At 40.5% G+C, this 19,403-nt stretch overlaps 1 protein-coding gene across 3 annotated transcripts in view; it reads right to left on the reverse strand.

The window, feature by feature from the left end:
- Window positions 1-16,221, reverse strand: part of LOC106586054 (interferon regulatory factor 2) — a 29,497-nt gene extending 13,276 nt beyond the window's left edge. The window contains exons 1-10 of one of the 3 annotated variants that reach the window (XM_014172874.3): window positions 15,995-16,221; window positions 14,956-15,048; window positions 12,235-12,334; window positions 11,907-12,083; window positions 11,274-11,308; window positions 10,963-11,083; window positions 10,566-10,730; window positions 9,619-9,662; window positions 8,701-8,752; window positions 5,194-8,002 (exon numbers count right to left, since the gene is read on the reverse strand). In XM_014172874.3, coding sequence (XP_014028349.1) covers window positions 7,719-8,002; window positions 8,701-8,752; window positions 9,619-9,662; window positions 10,566-10,730; window positions 10,963-11,083; window positions 11,274-11,308; window positions 11,907-12,083; window positions 12,235-12,334; window positions 14,956-15,042 — 1,065 coding nt within the window. In that variant the 5' untranslated portion in view covers window positions 15,043-15,048; window positions 15,995-16,221 and the 3' untranslated portion in view covers window positions 5,194-7,718. Of the gene's footprint in view, window positions 1-5,193; window positions 8,003-8,700; window positions 8,753-9,618; window positions 9,663-10,565; window positions 10,731-10,962; window positions 11,084-11,273; window positions 11,309-11,906; window positions 12,084-12,234; window positions 12,335-14,955; window positions 15,049-15,994 lie in introns of those variants that run through there. The other 2 variants (XM_014172875.3, XR_014382604.1) reach the window with 2 other exon arrangements.
- Window positions 16,222-19,403: the final 3,182 nt, after the last annotated feature.

Below are 19,403 nucleotides of genomic sequence, written 5' to 3' on the forward strand. Positions count from 1 at the left end.
AATCGGACAGTGTGGTTAGATTAACGAGAGTCTTGTCTTTAAAATGGTGTAAAATAGTCATATGTTTGAGAAATTGAAGTAATAGCATTTCTAAGGTATTTGAATAACGCACCACGGGATTCCACTGGCTGTTACGTAGGTGGGACGAAATCGTCCCACTGGCCCTAGAGAAGTTAAACAAGTCCAACAGGTAAGTAGACCGTCTCTTTGAAGTTTAAAATCGGCAGATTTTAGGAGGACCCTTCTTCACGAGGAGACCAACGCTTCCCAACAAGAAACACAGCAAGGCGAAGGACATATAAATACAAATCTTCAGAAAAAAATGACGTTACGGTGAGTCCCCCATATCCAAACTGAAAAAGTAATGCTGCGGCGATTCCCATGCTGATGGCAGGCAAAGAAACGAAAAGATGAACCGACGGAGATGGGGGCATCGGTGCTGCTGCTGCTCCTGCCGGCAAAATGCATGTTGCTGTCAATGACATCTCAACACCAACAAGAGGACAGGCTTCGTGTTCCTCGCAGTTGGATCTTCATTCATAAGCATAAACCGTTAGGGAGAGAAGGCACCCCGATATTGGACCAGGCTTAGAGAAAATACTGGCTGTTAGTCTTTTAACGTTAGGTCCATTTGAAAGGCTACGCTTTGACATCATTCTATGGCCCTAACTAGTCTGCTCTGCCATCAGATTTGCATTGTAAATCAAGCAAGGTCTTGGTGCCTCATGTAAAAAAAATTATCTCAAAATTAGCTAGCCTGTTGCTGCCAGACTACTAACTAGGTTAGGTTAGGTTATGAAACTCGCTACCAAATGCAATGAATTAACGTTAAATAACTTAGCTAGCGTTGCGTTTGCAGCTAACGTTAGAAAGATTCTTGCTAACACACTCACCAGCAATTAGTTAGCTAGCTATTACGATTGCTACCTGAAACATACATTTATCGCTATATTTAATCATTTATATATATAAATATCAACATGCCTCTGGTTGTCAAATTCCTATTTCTGTGTTCTCGACGGCAGGCGGATTTTTATAGATCGCCCTCTATCTTTGGTCCGTGCTGTCCAGTGTTGCCAACTAATTTTCAGGGTCAGTTGCTAGAGGCAGGTTGATTTGTTGCTAAAAGTTGCTAAATTACGTTGTGATGTCATTGCGTGATAACGTAAAACTGCGTCATTACGTATAATACACAATAAAGTGACTCAAATTGACTGGCCATCTCAGAGCAAAATATGATTTGACACTTGTTCAGGTTCAGACGACCACTATTTTCTGTACTTCTGGCTGTACAATTTTGATTGAGACATGTTGATCAATGTTGTAAGTTATGTTCAAGATCAAACATTCAAGATCAAACTATATTCACTGGGTTTGGCTCGTCGAACCCGTACTACTGCTGCTGCAGTCAGCCAACAATGACTTGCAATTTGCTGAAATTGCTGCTGGCATGCTGCTGACGTCACTCACAATGCACTTTTGCAGCCAGGCATGTGTGTTGTGACTGAGTGTGAGACAGAGAAATCGTTTTTGTGTCATTTAGAGGGAAAATGCTTGCATTTTAGCATTTGAGTCACTTTTCAAAAGTTGCTAAAAGTTCCAAATACATTTTTAAAGTAGCTAAATTTGTTGCTAGGTGTTGTTTGAAAAAAAGTTGCCAGGGTAGTCTGAAAAGTTGCTAAATCTAGCAACAAAATTGCTAAATTGGCATCATTGGTGCTGTCTGGGGTCCATTGGACGTCGTCTTTGTCACGTCCCCCCCAAGTTTAAATATGAAGTGGTGGGGGGTATGGACGTCTCATGGATTCCAGATATTCATTACGCTGAAACGGAAGGAAACAAGGAGGAACCAATCTGAATTTGTCCAATAGAAACTCTCGTTTTATTTTTGTGGTGCAACTGCATTAAAAAGATCGCTTTGACCACGTGCTTTAAGACCCAAACGGCGTTCCATACTTGTACTAACGATTACACCCCAGGGTAAATTGTCAGAGAGGGGTCACTGTCGAACAATCAATCAGAAGTGTCCTTTCAACATTCTACAAGGTTACAAAGGGAAGGAAGCCTCGTACGAACCATCCTGATGTTGTGTAGCGAAACAGAATGTAAACTCGCAAGATCAGGGTGAGGCCAAAGGGAAAAGGGATAATCGTTCAACTATTATAAGGGGATCCTACACTTTTTTTTGTCTTTTAATTATTATACAGGCTGATTAAGTAAAGTACATTGCATTTCAAGGATGTGGCACTCTTTTTTATATCTGCATCATGAAAAAAATACACATATTTCTCTAATAATACTGTAATGACCTGGCTAGATCATAAATTAACAAATGTCCAGACAGAGGGTGAGTTTAGGAATTCCCGGTTTATTAACCCAACTCAACACAGGCTACTCAAGGAACTCAAATAACTCAAGGATCCCAGTATAAAACACACTGACCATCTCCCGTTGGCAGGTAGCCAAAAGGTTGCTGGATCAAATCCCTGAGCTGACAAGGTAAAAAATCTGTAGTTCTTCCCCTGAGCAAGGCAGTTAACCCACTGTTCCCCTGGTGCCGAAGACGTGGATGTTGATTATGGCAGCCCAAGCACCTCTCTGATTCAGAAGACGCATTTCAGTTGTACAACTGACTAGGTATCCCCCTTTCCTCTTGATAAGACAAAACATAAGAGAGAGACAATGGCTAAGTAGTCTTAAATTTGCGGTGCTCCACCCCCCTGCCAAACCCCCGCCGCCCCACCAACCACAAGGATGCTCCGTACCGGAACAGATAGCAGGTTGACTGGCAAACACGGTACGGTTAAGTACAACACAGCATAACTCATAATTTACAGCTATCGATGCAGGTCGCTACAATACTTTAAACAATTTATTTATGAATGAAGAAATTTAGTTTTTATAGTTTTGAGAAGTGCTCTACTGCCACCATGTGTTCATCTTCAAGACAACCATTTCTACAGAAAAAGGCTGATCATACAGTATCATAATAATCATTAGGGGGGCAGGTAGCCTAGCAGTTAAGAGTGTTGGTCCAGTAACGAAATGACGCTGGTTCAAATCGCTGAGCAGGCAAGGTGGAAAAATCTGCCATTGAGCAAGGCAGTTAATCCCCAACAACAACTGCTCCCTGGGTCCAGATGACGTGGATCTCAATTAAGGCAGGCCCCCCACCTCTCTGATCTGACGGTTTGGGTTAAATGCGGAAGACACATTTGGGTTGAATTTATTCAGTTGCACAATTGACGAGGTATTTCCCAATATCCAGGCTCACATAGTCCAATTGAATAAAGAGAGCTTTCATGATGCATGGAAATAACTTCTACATTCCTGCCCAGTACCCTGCTCTGAACTTCAGACACTGTCACTAGCTGTCTACCACCCGGTATATGGTCATTGAACACTGGTCACTTAATGTTTACATACGGTTTAACCCACTTTATACGTACACTGAGTGTACAAAACAATAGGAACACCTGCTCTTTCCATGACATAGACTGACCAAGTGAATCCAAGTGAAAGCTATGATCCGTTATTGATGTCACCTGTTAAATCCAATTCAACCAGTGTAGATGAAGGGGAGAAGACAGGTTAAAGATGGATTTTTAAGCCTTCAGACAACTGAGACATGTATTGTGTATGTGTAACAGTTTTGCTTCCGACCCTCTCCTGTGCCATTCAGAAAGTGAATTGGCAAGACAAAATATTTAAGTGCCTTTTAATGGGGTATTGTAGTAGTTGCCCGGTGCATCGGTCTGAGTGTGTCTGCAACACTGCTGGTGTTTTCTTGCTCAACAGTTTCCTGTGTGTAGAGTGGTCAAGAATGGTCCACCACCCAAAGGACATCCAGCTAACATGGGCCAGCATCCCTGTGGAATGCTTTCGACACCTTCTAGAGTCCATGCCCCAATGAATTGAGGCTTTTCTCAGGGCAAAATGGGGTGCAGCTCAATATTAGAAAGGTGTTCCTAATGGTTTGTACACTCAGTGTATATATATTTATATTTCGGACTCTGACATTGCTCATTCTGATATTTCTTAATTTATTTCTTTTAACTTTTGGGAATATATGTTTATTGTTTTTTATTGCTAGGTATTACTGCACTGTTGGAGCTACAAAGACAAGCATTTCACTGCACATGCGATAACATCTTTAAATCTGTGTATGCGATTTGACCTTAATTGCTTTATTGTGAGTTCAAACATCAAACTATTGAATTACATTCTAGTTATTACTACAGCCACTAGCTGGTGCAATGTATTCAGACTTGCATGAAAACTACAGTAATGTCATGAACTTGACCATTTACATTTGTACAACGACTATTCAACCAAACCAGGACTTGAATGAGTCTAAACTAAATTAAAATATATGGTAAATGAAAATATAATGTATTGCAGCATGTAAGATTTGGAGATGTCTGACGGGCTAGTCCTCTAACTCATGTGCAATAACTTCAATGACTTTTCATATTGCTTGGCATTTTCAAGCTGTTATAATGTGCTCTGGACTATCCTGAGGCAGAGGTTGAGACTTTGTTTACTCTGGGATTGACTAATGGCATATCTGGTGTATAGGTGTCACAGCAACCCAGGCACCAATTGGCTGTGTTCAGGCGCAAACAGGAAGTTGAGCGGCTAAGAACAGCAACCAAAACCAAAAAGGCAGCTAGAGCATGAGCCAAAGCAGGCCCATGTGGGATTACTGTGTGCTGCAGAGGACTGGAGCTCAACAACTACCCTCCTTTGTTTTTCAATAGAATCTGAAAGGAGGATTGTTATGAGGAAACTGGGGAAAAAAATACTAAGAATGTTTTATTTCACAATCACTAGTATTTGTGCAAGGATAATAATGCTTTGCAGAGCCATTATGCAATAGCTTGAATATCACTACATTCATTCCTGTTCAAACAAGTAATACTATGAGTGGCAAAACACTCACCGTTGGGACTATTTTCTTAGTAAAGATCTGACTTCAAGAGTTGAGTGAGGACAGTAGGAGCAGAACAACAATGAAACAAATCTCTCCTGAATCCCAACAGCTGAATCAAACAACAGCGTAAATGTTTCACACATGTGGTCTTAAATTATAGGACATTGCTGACCTCTGTTAATCTGTGTCACTGTATTGAAACTTGAAAAACAGTCTATGGTGTAATATTGGAAATATTACAACATTGTAGTACAACAGGATTACAAAACAATATTTTTATTAAGATTTGCATGTTTATCCACAGGATTAAGAGTTGCCCCTGAATGTGCAGTGACACACTCAAACGTGTGTAAATGTATAGCAACTAATTTAAAACACACAATTACATACAGTACCAGTCAAAAGTTTGGGCACACCTACTCATTCCAGGGGTTTTCTTTATTTTTACTATGTTCTACATTGTAGAATAATAGTGAAGACATCAAAACTATGAAATAACACATGTAGTAACCAAAAAAGTGTTAAACAAATCAAAATATATTTGATTATTTGAGATTCTTCAAAGTAGCCACTAGTTGCCTTGATGACAGCTTTGCACACTCTTGGCATTCACTCAACCAGCTTCATGAGGTAGTCACCTGGAATGCATTTCAATTAACAGGTGTGCTTTGTGTTTGAGCCAATCAGTTGTGTTGTGTCAAGGTAGGGGTGGTATACAGAAGATAGCCCTATTTGGTAAAAGACCAAGTCCATATTATGGCAAAAACAGCTCAAATAAGCAAAGAGAAATGACAATCCATCTTTCCTTTAAGACATGAAGGTCAGTCAATCCAGAAAATGTCAAGAACTTTGAAAGTTTCTTCAAGTGCAGTCACAAAAACCATCAAGTGCAGTCACAAAAACTGTCTCTCATGAGGACCGCCACAAGAAAGGAAGACCCAGAGAGTTACCTCTGCTGCAGAGGATAAGTTCATTAGAGTTACCAGACCAAAAAATTGCAGCCGAAATAAATGCTTCACAGAGTTCAAGTCACAGACACATCTCAACATCAACTGTTCAGAGGAGACTGCATGAATCAGGCCTTCATGGTCAAATTGCTACTAAAGGACACCAATAATAACAAGAGACTTGCTTGGGCCAAGAAACACGAGCAATGGACATTAGACCGTGGATATCTGTCCTTTGGTCTGATGAGTCCAAATTTGAGATTTTTGGTTCCAACCGCCATGTCTTTGTGAGACGCAGAGTAGGTGATGCGGACAGTAGATGGTCTCTGCATGTGTAGTTCCCACCGTGAAGCATGGAGGAGGAGGTGTGATATTGTGGGGGGGCTTTGCTGGTGCCACTGTCTGTGATTTATTTAGAATTCAAGGCACACTTATCCAGCATGGCTACCACAGCATTCTGCAGTGATACTCAATCCCATCTGATTTGCACTTAGTGGGACTATCATTTGTTTTTCAACAGGACAATGATCCAACACACCTCCATGCTGTGTAAGGGCTATTTGACCAAGAAGGAGAGTGATGGAGTGCTGCATCAGATGACCTGGCTTCCACAATCACCTGACCTCAACCCAATTGAGATGGTTTGGGATGAGTTGGACCGCTGAGTGAAGGAAAAGCAGCCAAAAAGTGCTCAGCATATGTGGGAACTCCGACAAGACTGTTGGAAAAGCATTCCAGATTAAGCTGGTTGAGAGAATGCCAAGAGTGTGCAAAGCTGTCATCAAGGCAAAGGGTGTCTTCTTTGAAGAATCTCAAATATAAAATATATTTTGATTTGTTTAACACTTTTTTGGTTACTACATGATTCCATATGTGTTATTTCATAGTTTTGATGTCTTCACTATTATTCTATAATGTAAAAAAATAAAAAAATAAAGACAAACCCTTGAATGAGTAGGTGTGTCCAAACTTTTGACTGGTAATGTATATACACACACACACATACAGTAAGCTACAAGCATATACAATTTCACATACAGTAGATGTCACAAATGCAGACATGTTGATGGAGAATATATATTTTCCTCATGTGTCATGTAAATAACAATAAAAAAAGTAATCTAACAAATAATCAGAAATCTTTCCTTTTGGGGGAAAAAATATACAAATTGTATAATTGTCCACCCTAGATTAAAATGTACTATATATATATATATAAGTGCTTAAAAGAGAGTGCCTTAAAAGGCATCTAGATAAATTACCAAGTGCATTTATTCTCTTCATCCTTTTATCCTATGGATGGCTTCTCCTTGAAGGCCAAAGACAAGGTTGCAAAGTGAGCCTTAGATAGGCAAGGCCTCTACTATGGCTTCAGCTTTGCTGTTAGTGTACACACATACACAGCCCAGAGTGGCCAGACACATCCCTGTCAGTGCTTTCCATAAGGTGCAGAAGCGGTTTGCCATTAAGCAGACAAATTAGTATGTACATTATTAACAGTGGGCGAAGAGTGGGTTGAGATGCCCTACAAATATTTTCACAGTTTGTAGATTAATTCCCTCCCATCGCATCTAAAAGGCCCTGAGATCTTGGGAGGTTCAGTTTGGGCATCGATCCATATTCTACAGCTCACAGAGCCCCATACCCCTATACTGTACTGTATGTCCGAGTCATTCCTATGAGTAGGCACTCTGGTCGAACAAGAAGGCCAGCAGGCACTCTGGTCGAACAAGAAGGCCAGCAGTGATCAAGGGCTTTTCCACGCCAAGCCTGCCACTGACTGGCCCATATCTTGAGTCACTGCACTGCCAGGTCTTCAGCAGGTCTTGACAGAGGACTTAGAGATGTCTGACGTCTTCATGATAACGCTGGCTCGGGTCTCTGTAGCAGAGGCCTGGCTGGAGGAAGCCTGCTCTGAAGGAGGGTGCTGGGCTGCTGGCATGTCCCTTTTCCAGGGGCTGTTGTTGTAGCTGATGAGAGGCATGGGGTCCCTGGTGCTGGTGACTTTGAAGTTGGTTACCTTTCCAGTAGTGACAAAAGTGGCCATGCTGGGTAGTGAGCACGATGGTACTCTCAGCACAGAGGAAGCTAAACTTGATCCCCACAGCCCACCATGAAGATGCTGCAAGTCACAGTGAAGGTGGGTTTAATTCAGCCATAACCATTCAAACACTTATTTCAGGATATATCCGAATATAGATTTGGCCACTAGCATATTTCTTAACTGTTTGTAGAATCTTCATAAATCATTGATAGCATTAGAAGAGGGAATTTCATTGACACTAACCACGTTTCCATCCACAGTTTTCATGCGATTAAAGTCATACCGTGTGATGGAAATAGGAAGTTTCGATACAATTTTATAAACGCCAACAGATCATTTGTTCATTCAACATGGTGGGATCTTATTGTGTGTTGAACTTTAGATTTTTACTCAGTACATGAAAATTTAAGAGAAAAATTACATTTTGTGTGCATGTTTTCTTTATGCGGATTTTTGCATTTTCGCATATAAATATGTCACCAATTGGATGGAAACCTAGCTATAGCAAATCTTGCAAAACATGTGGCATATTTACCAATGAAAATCTATTACTGCAACTTGAACACATTGGCATGCACATGTTTATAAGCACTGTATGTGTTAATACTTTCTAACGTGCTTGTAAACTGCTCTTCCTGCTGTTGAGCGCTGCATGATTCATCTATACTAAGGAACCTCATCTCCCCCCTCTTCACCCACGGACACATACACACGTGCGTGTGTGCAGCATCAAATTTCCTCTTCCAGCTCAATGTAGCAAGATATTCTACAAGTACCACAATAGCCATCTTGTCCACATTTTTGAAAGTAGCTGACAGCCAGGGCTTTCTAGGGCAAAGAAAATAGCTTGGCATTATATACTACTTTTCTCTGTTTCTCCAATGGGCATGTCATTATGTATTAGAACACTACAAACAATAGAACACTACAACACAAAAGGGCACAACGGTTGAGAAATAAAGAACGCTATTCTGTTGAATTCTGTAATAGTATGTATGTGCTTTGATTTGTGATTGGGCTTGTTTTGAGCACAATTCAAGACATGAAATGAGGTTTAATCATTAGCCAGGAGACAAAAGTGAATCCGGTATTCACCAGAGAGCTGCCTTCTGTTTTTTGTCTTTCTTTACGTCAGAGCACTTTAGAACAGGAACTGACAGTATGGGCTGGGCTAGTGGTAGAAGTAAAAGGGACAGTACCACCATTCTACAGTTACAGTACTCTTACTACTGTAAAGCAGTAGAACTGGCTAACGTAATGAACTCAAAATCGTGGGTTTCAAGTGAAGGTTTGTTTATCTTTTGATCGGGCAGGGTTAATGATTCAGCTGTTTGTACAGTATGTGTCTGTGTACCCAGGCAGGCCCAGCCATGCCGCTCAGCCCTATTAGAATAAGCTAATTCTGCTAGCTAAGTGCACTTCCCTTGGCTTAGAGAACAGGCCAGCTACAATGGCACCATAAAACAAAGCTATCGCTTTGTGCTGCAAGCACTCCATAAAGGCACACAGGCTCAAAATCAAAGGCTTCTGTGTGTCAGCGCATGATTTTTACTAAATTTCCAATCTTACAAAATAATCTAGCTGTCTTGAATGATTATTTGGCTAACAATGGTTAGGAGGCAATTTTTTGACTGATGGGCTTTTCTTCTGATACAGATATGCAATTGGACAACGCAATTGTTCAGTGTCCTTACCTCCTTAGAGTCCTCTTCACTGTGCACACTGTCTGTGTCACTCTCTGTAAAGCAGAACAGAAAGAACAACCATGAAAACCCATAACTCAGGGATTTCCAGACTAACAGGTTGGAGAAGGATGGACATATGAAAGAATGTCAGAGTTAAAAAAGTTAAATGACAATAGGCTTATCTGCTACCATCAGTGATGAACTCTAGTGAACTTCTGTACATAATCATTGTAGAGATCATATGTTATGCTTCACCAAATACTAAACATGCAGGAATAGTAGAGTAGTTATATGTACAGTATCATACTATATGTAACACATCAGGCGGATCAATATCAACTGTACCATATAGAGTATCATATTAAGCATACACATACAGAAATAACTGTATAAATATGCATAAATACAAGCTCATATTCTGAGTTCAAATCTTTCTGTGTTAATGCTTCTCCCAAGCAACACATTAACTTATTCTACAGTAATACCATGAGCAGGTTGAATGACACTGGTGATGTAGCCATGTTTATGATAACAAGCACTGGCCTGGCCTTGGGCTTGCAACAGGGAAGCCTTATTGCCCTCATAGACATTAAGCAATACACCACAGTACTATACTATCTAGACTGAATAAAGGTTCAAATGTTTCAATTTTACTTGGCATTTTAAAATGGAGGTGATAGTGTGCCTTACAAGTCGCAGGCATACAATGGTGTTATAAAATATAGTGGTACCTCCCATCACCAATCAAATGATTCACCTGGAGTACATTAGAATAACCATGTGATTGTAGTGACATTCTAATCATTCACATCTCTTTCATCGCTGCTCTGAACTATAGGAATTATACCATTATTAACACCTATAATGGGTACTGATGTGAGATCCAAGCAACCCCGTCTGTTGTGTTAGGGCATGGGTTGGGATGGAGTGGGAGGATTTAGGGGGTGTGGACTGACCTCCATACGAGGACACAGGGGAGATCTGGAGTGGGTACGGGTGACTGGAGCTGACCGACTGCTCCTCATTCTCCGTGGTCACCTCGATGGTCTGACACACATATGGCAGGTCATCGATGATCAGCTGGTCATCCCCAGGGCTGCGACTGCCCGGATGAAGATATTCTGAGGAAGCGCAAGATAATCCCTGGTTATACATTTGTCCTCCAGTGGAAAGCCTAAGCAATTTACTCACAGATATATTCATAAGACATTAGTAAGTGTGTAACTACTATACACGTTCATAACATTCCTTGTCACTACTCCTGATGTGCTCTCTTAATGGTCTACCACACAACATCAATTCAATTGATTAAATGTGTGTAGTGGACACAGACACTGATGCCAAAGCTCTTACCTGTGCAGTCTGTAATGTACTCCTCTTTCACTTCATCCTTCACCTCTACCTTCACCACTTCATGGTCTTCAACAGACCCATTCATGCTCTCCATGGATGAGGACCTGGGCTCCACCTGTTCCTGGGGTGACAGAAGCAGAGAGGTGTGGGCATCTCTTTCCATCCTGACTGGAGGTCTGTCATGCTTGCTAATATCATTTTACATTTGCCAAGTAAAATGATCAATTTCAAAGAATGGTTTGAATGGTTTGAATGTGAAATTGAATAGTAATGCACTGAGGTCTTCTGTGTCAACACACACTAGTTATTACCTTGTTTTTTCCCTCTTTTTCCCTCCTTTTCTTTCCTAGAAAACACATCAACATGACATTCCACTGTTAAAAGGTGGACACAAATTAATCTATTTCAGTGTGTCAATTTCAAGTCTATGCAACCGCCTCAGTGAGAAGAACATGTAGATAAACTGTTGATTGCTAATTAACAGTAATGTAATAATATCTACAACATTAACAAATGTGCATCTACGTAATCAAGTGTTAATAACATATAAAACCGTGCTTACAGCACATATTATATATGAAATTAACTTGGCTAGTAGCTACACCATAAAGCCATAAGTGTTATCCTCTCTGGAAGCTGATCTTTAATTCGGTCTCTGCCATTTCTAATTCACTTTTATTTTATGTATTTATTTAACCAGGCAAGTCAGTTAAGAACAAATTCTTATTTACAGTGACGGCCTACATCGGCCAAACCTGGACGACGCTGGGCCAATTGTGCACCGCCCTATAGGACTCCCAATCACGGCCGGTTGTGATACAGCTGGATTTGAACCAGGGTGTCTGTAGTGTCGCGTCTACCAATGAGATGCAGTGTCTTAGACCGCTGCGCCACTCGGGAGCCCCAATCATTGTTCTCTCAGAGCTAGAGAGGCAACCACTTACCTTTCTTGGTCTGGCGCTCTGACGCAGACAGCATCTTGTATACCCTGAAAGCGTTGGTTCCCTTCTTGATGCTCTTGTCTTTCACCTCCTCAATATCAGGCAGAGAGTTCATTGCACAGCGGAAATTGGCCTTCCATGTTTTCGGGTCTGGTTTGTCGATCCCTAGTTGGTATTTTCCTGAATATAAAAAATTACTTATTATGGGAAGGCTATGCTGCTGCATAAACTTCAGTCATAACACTGATCATAACACATAACAGTGGCATTGGTAATGTAACATACTGTGTATTGTTGGCCATTTCTTATCACTTCATTTTCATAACTGTACCTGTATGAATGGCCCAGTTCTTGAATAAAGGAGCATCTTTTTCCAAATCCCAGCCATGTCTTGCAGCATGCATCCATGGAATCTGGAAGATCCTCTTCTCCTGCAGGTTCATTACAACAATGATTCAGACATTTATGACTTGGCTAACACATCGCACACATCTTGCGCAATTTGGTCAGCTGCATGATTAATCTCCCCACGTCCAAATAATCAGGGACGAAAACGCAAACATTCCTACGCATTCCACAAGAGATTAAGATGAGTCCATAGACTGCTTACGAGGTACGGAAACAAATATCTGAATACATTCTTTCGCTGAACAATCCTATTATGCTTAAAGAGTTACTGCCTTTAAATGCCCATTAAAGGTGCTGACAAACAGTCATATGTGAAAATAGACTGTTTTTAAAAGACTGAAGCACTGGAAGCATTTGAAGGTTATAAATATTCAGACCCTTTCACTTTTTCCACATTTTGTTATGTTACAGCCTTATTCTAAAATGTATTAAATTGTTTTTTTTCCTCATCAATTTACACAAAATACCCCATAATGACAAAGCAGAAACAAGTTTCGAATTTTTTGCAAATGTATATATAAAAAAAAACAGACGTATCACATTTACATAAGTATTCAGACTCTTTACTCACTACTTTGTTGAAGCACTTTTGGCAGCGTTAACAGCCTTGACTCATCTTGGGTATGACGCTACAAGCTTGACACACCTGTATTTGGGGAGTTTCTCCCGTTCTTCTCTGCAGATCCTCTCAAGCTCTGTCAGGTTGGATGGGGAGCGTCGCTGCACAGCTATTTTCAGGTCTCTCCAGAGATGTTCGATCGGGTTCAAGTCTGGGCTCTGGCTGGGCCACTCAAGGATATTCAGAGACTTGTCCCGAAACCACTCCTGCGTTGTCTTGGCTGTGTGCTTAGGGTCATTGTCCTGTTGGAAGGTGAACCTTCACCCTAGTCTGAGGTCCTGAGCGCTCTGGACCAGGTTTTCATCATGAATCTCTCTGTACTTTGCTCCGTTCATTCTTCCCTCAATTCTGACTAGTCTCCCAGTCCCTGCCACTGATAAACATCCGCACATCATGGTGCTGCCACCATGCTTCACCGTAGGGATGGTGCCAGGTTTTGTCCAGAAGTGACGCTTGGCATTCATGCCAAAGAGTTCAATCTTGGTTTCATCAGACCAGAGAATCTTGTTTCTCATGGTCTGAGATTCCTTTATATTTATTTTGGCAAACAACAAAGCTGGCTGTCATGTGCTTTTTACTGAGGAGTAGCTTTCGTCTGGCCACTCTACCATAAACGCATGATTGGTGGAGTACTGCATGTTCTCCCATCTCCACAGAGGAACTCTGGAGCTCTGTCAGAGTGACCTTCGGGTTCTTAATCACCTTCCTGACCAAGGCCCTTCTCCCCAGATTGCTCAGTTTGGCCAGGCGGCCAGCTCTAGGAAGAGTCTTGGTAGATCTAAATTTCTTTCCGTTTAAGAATGATGGAGGCCACTGTGTTCTTGGGGACCTTCAATGCTGCAGACATTTTTTAGTACCCTTCCCCAGATCTGTGCCTCGAAACAATCCTGTCTCAGAGCTCTACGGACAATTCCTTCGAACTCATGGCTTGGTTTTTGCTCTGACATCTGTGGGACCTTATATAGACAGCTGTGTGCCTTTCCAAATCATGCCCAACCAATTGAATTTACCACAGGTGGACCCCAATTGTAGAAACATCAAGGATAATCAATGGAAACAGGATGCACCTGAGCTCAGTTTAGAGTCTCATAGGGTTTGTCATTATAGGGTATTGTGTGTAGATTGTGGACTGGGATTTAATCCATTTTGGAATAAGGCAGTAACGTAACAAAATGTGGAAAAAGTGAAGGGGTCTGAATACTTCCCGAATGCACTGTAAAGTAACATTTCTACCTGAAAATAATACATGTAACACTTCTACCTCAATAACATATCAGTAGTAATGAAGGAATAAAAAGCCGCTAAAGAAAAACTGTCCGGTCTGGCTCGTTGTTGTATGTAGGCTACAGCTCGCTGTTTTATAATTAGTTTGCGTTTGCGAGGTTGACAACATCAGCAAAACATTCACATTACAACTCTTCCTTAAGTCCTTGCAACAGTTCCTTCACAACAGTTTTTGTAGATAAAATGTTTGACATAGTTCTTTTAACATCCTGTCATGTGTGCTTATTATTTTACCATTGATATGTTCTAGGCTATTTTGAGACCTTAAGAAAGATCCGGTAATGCTGGAGTGTCTATCAATGGCATGTCCACATTTATGAAGTATTTATAAAATATAAATAGCCCACACTTTAGATGAAGTGATGCAAAAATACTTAACTAATGATTAGTAAATGGTTTATAAGGACCTACAGTATATTACATCTAAGGAATGGAGTAATGATTAATACATGATGAATAAACTATTTACTAATTCATTATAAATGCTTTATTATGTGGAGTTATTATAAAGTGCTACTCAAAAAAGTTGTTAAATAATATAGTAAGATGCAGGGTGTTTAGCTGTTTAGATGTGTGCATACCTGTTTGTGTTCCTATATGACGGAGGGGCTTTGTTGGTGGGTTTGGTAACAATTGTTGCTTCAGCAAAGCTTGAAAACCAGGTGCAGTATAAACTTAGAATGTGGTGAACTTCCATACTAAGGCAAACTCAGTGTCTCAATAAAGATACATTTCACTTACTCTATTAACCCATTTCAGCCCAGGAATTAGGCAAGAGTTGATCTGTTCCTCCAACCATGGCCGCATTCGCATCCTCTCCACTGGCATGGTGGCCTGCAGACACAGAGCAAGGAGGAGATAAACAGTCAATTGAATGAATGAACCCTTCATTTCACTTCCTGAAGGCAGCAACAGATCAGAAAACATCTGAGACCAATTGGCCCATTTGGGGGATGACAACTCCCTGAGCTTATCAGCAACATCTGATCTCATACAGAGCAGAACCCAGTGCCAAAACACATCTAATACAGAGGGGCCACAACAACACACAATAATTGGTTCAGATGTGTTATATCACATGTCGAACTGTACTCTGTTGATGTGTAATAAGGTGTTAATGAATCTTGAAAATAGGTTAACGGTGCACATAAGGCTTGTGATGACCATGACCTCTAGTTAGTGCTGCAAGTAGAGTAATCACGTTACTGATCAAGGTCCACTCCAACAAAACGCAACAAACTCCTAAACCAATAAACTGTAACAGGTTATGAGAATGTTACATTAATATATTTGCAATTTAGGTTTATCATACATATTCTATTAATAACATTAAGCCAATAAAATAACGAACTTGTAGTGATTATTTAGTCAACCCTGCAGTTGTAGCCTAGTAGTCATGTAATTTACCAGAACCAAGCTTGTTCCAATTTCTTTCTGAGGCTGATAATAAAATACACAATGTAAAAGACAACTACCGATAAATGGTTACTTCAATGGTTTGTCGACATTCTGGTGCGCTATGCGCCACAGTTGGCAACAAATATGCATTGCACCCGTCTCGCAAAGTCACGCTGTGGCCAAAACTGACAGCTGTTCAAGTTTACCAGAAAGCTGGCTGACATGTCAACCCAAAAGTGAAAATAAACTTCATTCCATGTCGGATTGTCGGTTGCCCGTGATCGGATCAACGTTCTATTACTTTCGATTAGGGTTTACGTTGTCGCTTCATGATTCTATGGATACATAACTCTTCAGCAAAAACAACATGCGGAAACGTTACCTGCGATAAAGTGTTCTATTCAACTTCAGGTCCTCTTGCCAGTCGCAAAGTTATCCCCGTGTAGTGTGTGATTTTGTGTACCAAAATGAAAACTATTAGCCTATTTCAGTGTCCAGATCGAAAGCAAAACAAGTAAAGGAAGTGCTTTGCGTGGAAATCCCCTCCCGATATATTCGTTTCACGTTCCCTGGACATAGATGGCGTTGTACGTAAGGGGTTCTGGAGCACGGAAGTCGTGCTCATTGGTCTACGGCTACGCCTCTGCAATCGACAGCTCTATTTCGTTTTCACTTCCTCAAACCTCATCTGGTTGTATTCCAGTTTGCTAGGCTAGTGACCAATCCTCAAACAGGGCTTTAGTTTTTGAGATATCCCTACCCGAGGTATAACAAAGCACAACCATATTTTAACATATCTCTAAGGTCTCCTATATACGAAATAGAGGGTTGTATAAAAATATTTACCAGGTTTTCCTTTTGGTAACTTTTAAGTCATCTGTGATCTAAATCAGTTCTGTATGGTCATGCCTGACAAAAATAAATGCAGTAACATGTTTTTTGATGAGTGGCTATTGTAATTTGCTCTAAAGCACCCCCTAAACTAAAACAGTGCAGAGTATTGCCAGGCTCTGATATTGCTAGAATGTGGAATACAAGTCGTCGGTTAGCTGCCCTACATACACAGATAAACAACATTAGGATATGTTAATACAGCTTGGAAATATAGACCTGTAAACACACAGATACAATAGGTAGAAATATCAACTATTCATATTTATGATGAATTATGATGATGAACTTCACTTTTTGGTACGGTAACTGTCCAATAGACAACTTTCCAAGTACATTTAAAAAAAATGTTGTGGCTATTGTATTCATCTATAAGACAAGTGGGCTCAGACACTGAAAACTCATTTTTCCAGCCAAATGTTCCTCTGTGGATTTTATATGTTTAACCCCTACTCATGCAATTACGTTAGGGGCCCCCTAGATTTCACTCCAAATCCAATATGACATTCAAAATCCAATATGACTGCCATATTACCACTAAATGGTGGTTTAATCAACTGTATACGTACACATTTTTAATGAGAAATGTTTCAGATTTGTGTACTGTACTTATGACCTGTACTCAACACCATTTTTGTTTACTTTAACTATGTAAGGAATCCAATATGCCCACCATATACACTCAAACACCTTTGTCTGGATATACACTACCGTTCAAAAGTTTGGGGTCACTTAGAAATGTCCTTGTTTTTCAAAGAAAAGTAAATGTTTTGTCCATTAAAATATCATCAAATTGATCAGAATGTTGTAAATGACTATTGCAGCTGGAAACGGCAGATTTTTTTATGGAATATCTACATAGGCGTACAGAGGCCCATTATCAGCAACCTTCACTCCTGTGTTCAAATGGCACGTTGTGTTAGCTAATACAGGTTTATCATTTTAAAAGGCTAATTGATCATTAGATAACCCTTTTGCAATTACACTTAGGTTGGAGTCATTAAAACTTGTTTTCAACCACTCCACACATTTCTTGCTAACAAACTATAGTTTTGGCAAGTCGGTTAGGACATCTACTTTGTGCATGACACAAGTAATTTTTCCAACAATTGTTTACAGACAGATTATTTCACTTATAATTCACTGTATCACAATTCCAGTGGGTCAGAAGTTTACATACACTAAGTTGACTGTGCCTTTAAACAGCTTGGAAAATTCTAGAAAATGATGTAATGGCTTTAGAAGCTTCTGATAGGCTAATGGACATCATTTTTGTCAATTGGAGGTGTACCTGTGGATGTATTTCAAGGCCTACCTTCAAACTCAGTGCATCTTTGTAGAAAGAGGAGGAAGGGAAGCGCTACTAAGGTACACAATAGTACATTTTGGTAGACAGAAGGTGCTCTTTGGTAAAGGGGTGAATTGGTCATCAAAAAGAAAGGAGGACCAAGGCACTCTTCATATAATTAATTAAAATGCCTTTATTTGTATGGCATGTTCAATAGAAACAAGGTTTTAAAAATCCGACGCGTTTCGGCTGCATGGCCTTTGTCAGGGAGTTCAAATAAATAATACAATGTCCTCTTTTGAACAGCTTTTCCAATTAGCCCTAATTTGAAGAGGGAGTGGTTACAAAATTGATTGAAAAGCTGTTCAAAAGAGGACATTGTATTATTTCTTTGTACTCCCTCACAAAGGCCATGTAGCCGAAACGCGTCGGATTTTTAAAACCTTGTTTCTATTGAACATGCCATACAAATAAAGGCATTTTAATTAATTATATGATGAGTGCCTTGGTCCTCCTACCTTTTTTTCAGTGCATCTTTGCTTGACATCATGGGGAAATCAAAAGAAATCAGCCAAGACCTCAGAAAATAAATTGTAGACCTTCACATGTCTGGTTCATCCTTGGGAGCAATTTCCAAATGGTCCTGGGAAGTACACAGAGAGCTAATATTAATAATATGCATGTCAATCTCTCCTGGCTCAAAGTAGAGGAGAGACTGACTACATCACTACTTGTATTTATGAGAGGTATTGGCATGTTGAATGCACCGAGCTGTCTATCTAAACTACTGGCACACAGCTCGGACACCCATACATACCCCACAAGACATGCCACAAAAGGTCTCTTCACAGTCCCCAAGTCCAGAACAGACTATGGGAGGCGAACAGTACTGCATAGAACCATGGCTACATGGAACTCTATTCCACTTCAAGTAACTGATGCAAGCGGTAAAATTAGATTTAAAAAAACAGATTAAAAAAAAACACCTTATGGAACAGTGGTGACTGTGAAGCAACAGAAACATAGGCACAGACACACACACACACACACACACACACACGATAGCATACGTACAATACACACACATACACATGGATTTAGTACTGTAGATATGTGGTGGTGGTGGAGTTAGGGCCTGAGGGCACACAGTGTGTTGTGAAATCTGTGAATGTATTGTAATGTTTTTAGAATTGTATAAACTGCTTTAGTTATGCTGGACCCCAGGAAGAGGAGCTGCTGCCTTGGCATAATAAATACAAATACAAAACTCATCCCAAACCATCTCAATTGGGTTGAGGTCAGGTGATTGTAGAGGCCAGGTCATCTGATGCAGCACCCCATCACTCTCCTTCTTGGTCAAATAGCCCTTACACAGCCTGGAAGTGTGTTGGATCATTGTCCTGTTGAAAAACAAATGATAGTCCCACTAAGCGCAAACCAGATGGGATGGCGTATCGCTGCAGAATGCTGTGGTAGCCATGCTGGTTAAGTGTGCCTTGAATTCAAAATAAATCACAGACAGTGTCACCAGCAAAGCACCCCCAGACCATCACACCTCCTCTTCCATGCTTAATAGTGGGAACCACACATGCGGAGATCATCTGTTCACCTA

Source organism: Salmo salar, chromosome 25, assembly GCF_965601325.2.
Source record: "Salmo salar chromosome 25, fSalSal1, whole genome shotgun sequence".
Taxonomy (NCBI): domain Eukaryota; kingdom Metazoa; phylum Chordata; class Actinopteri; order Salmoniformes; family Salmonidae; genus Salmo; species Salmo salar.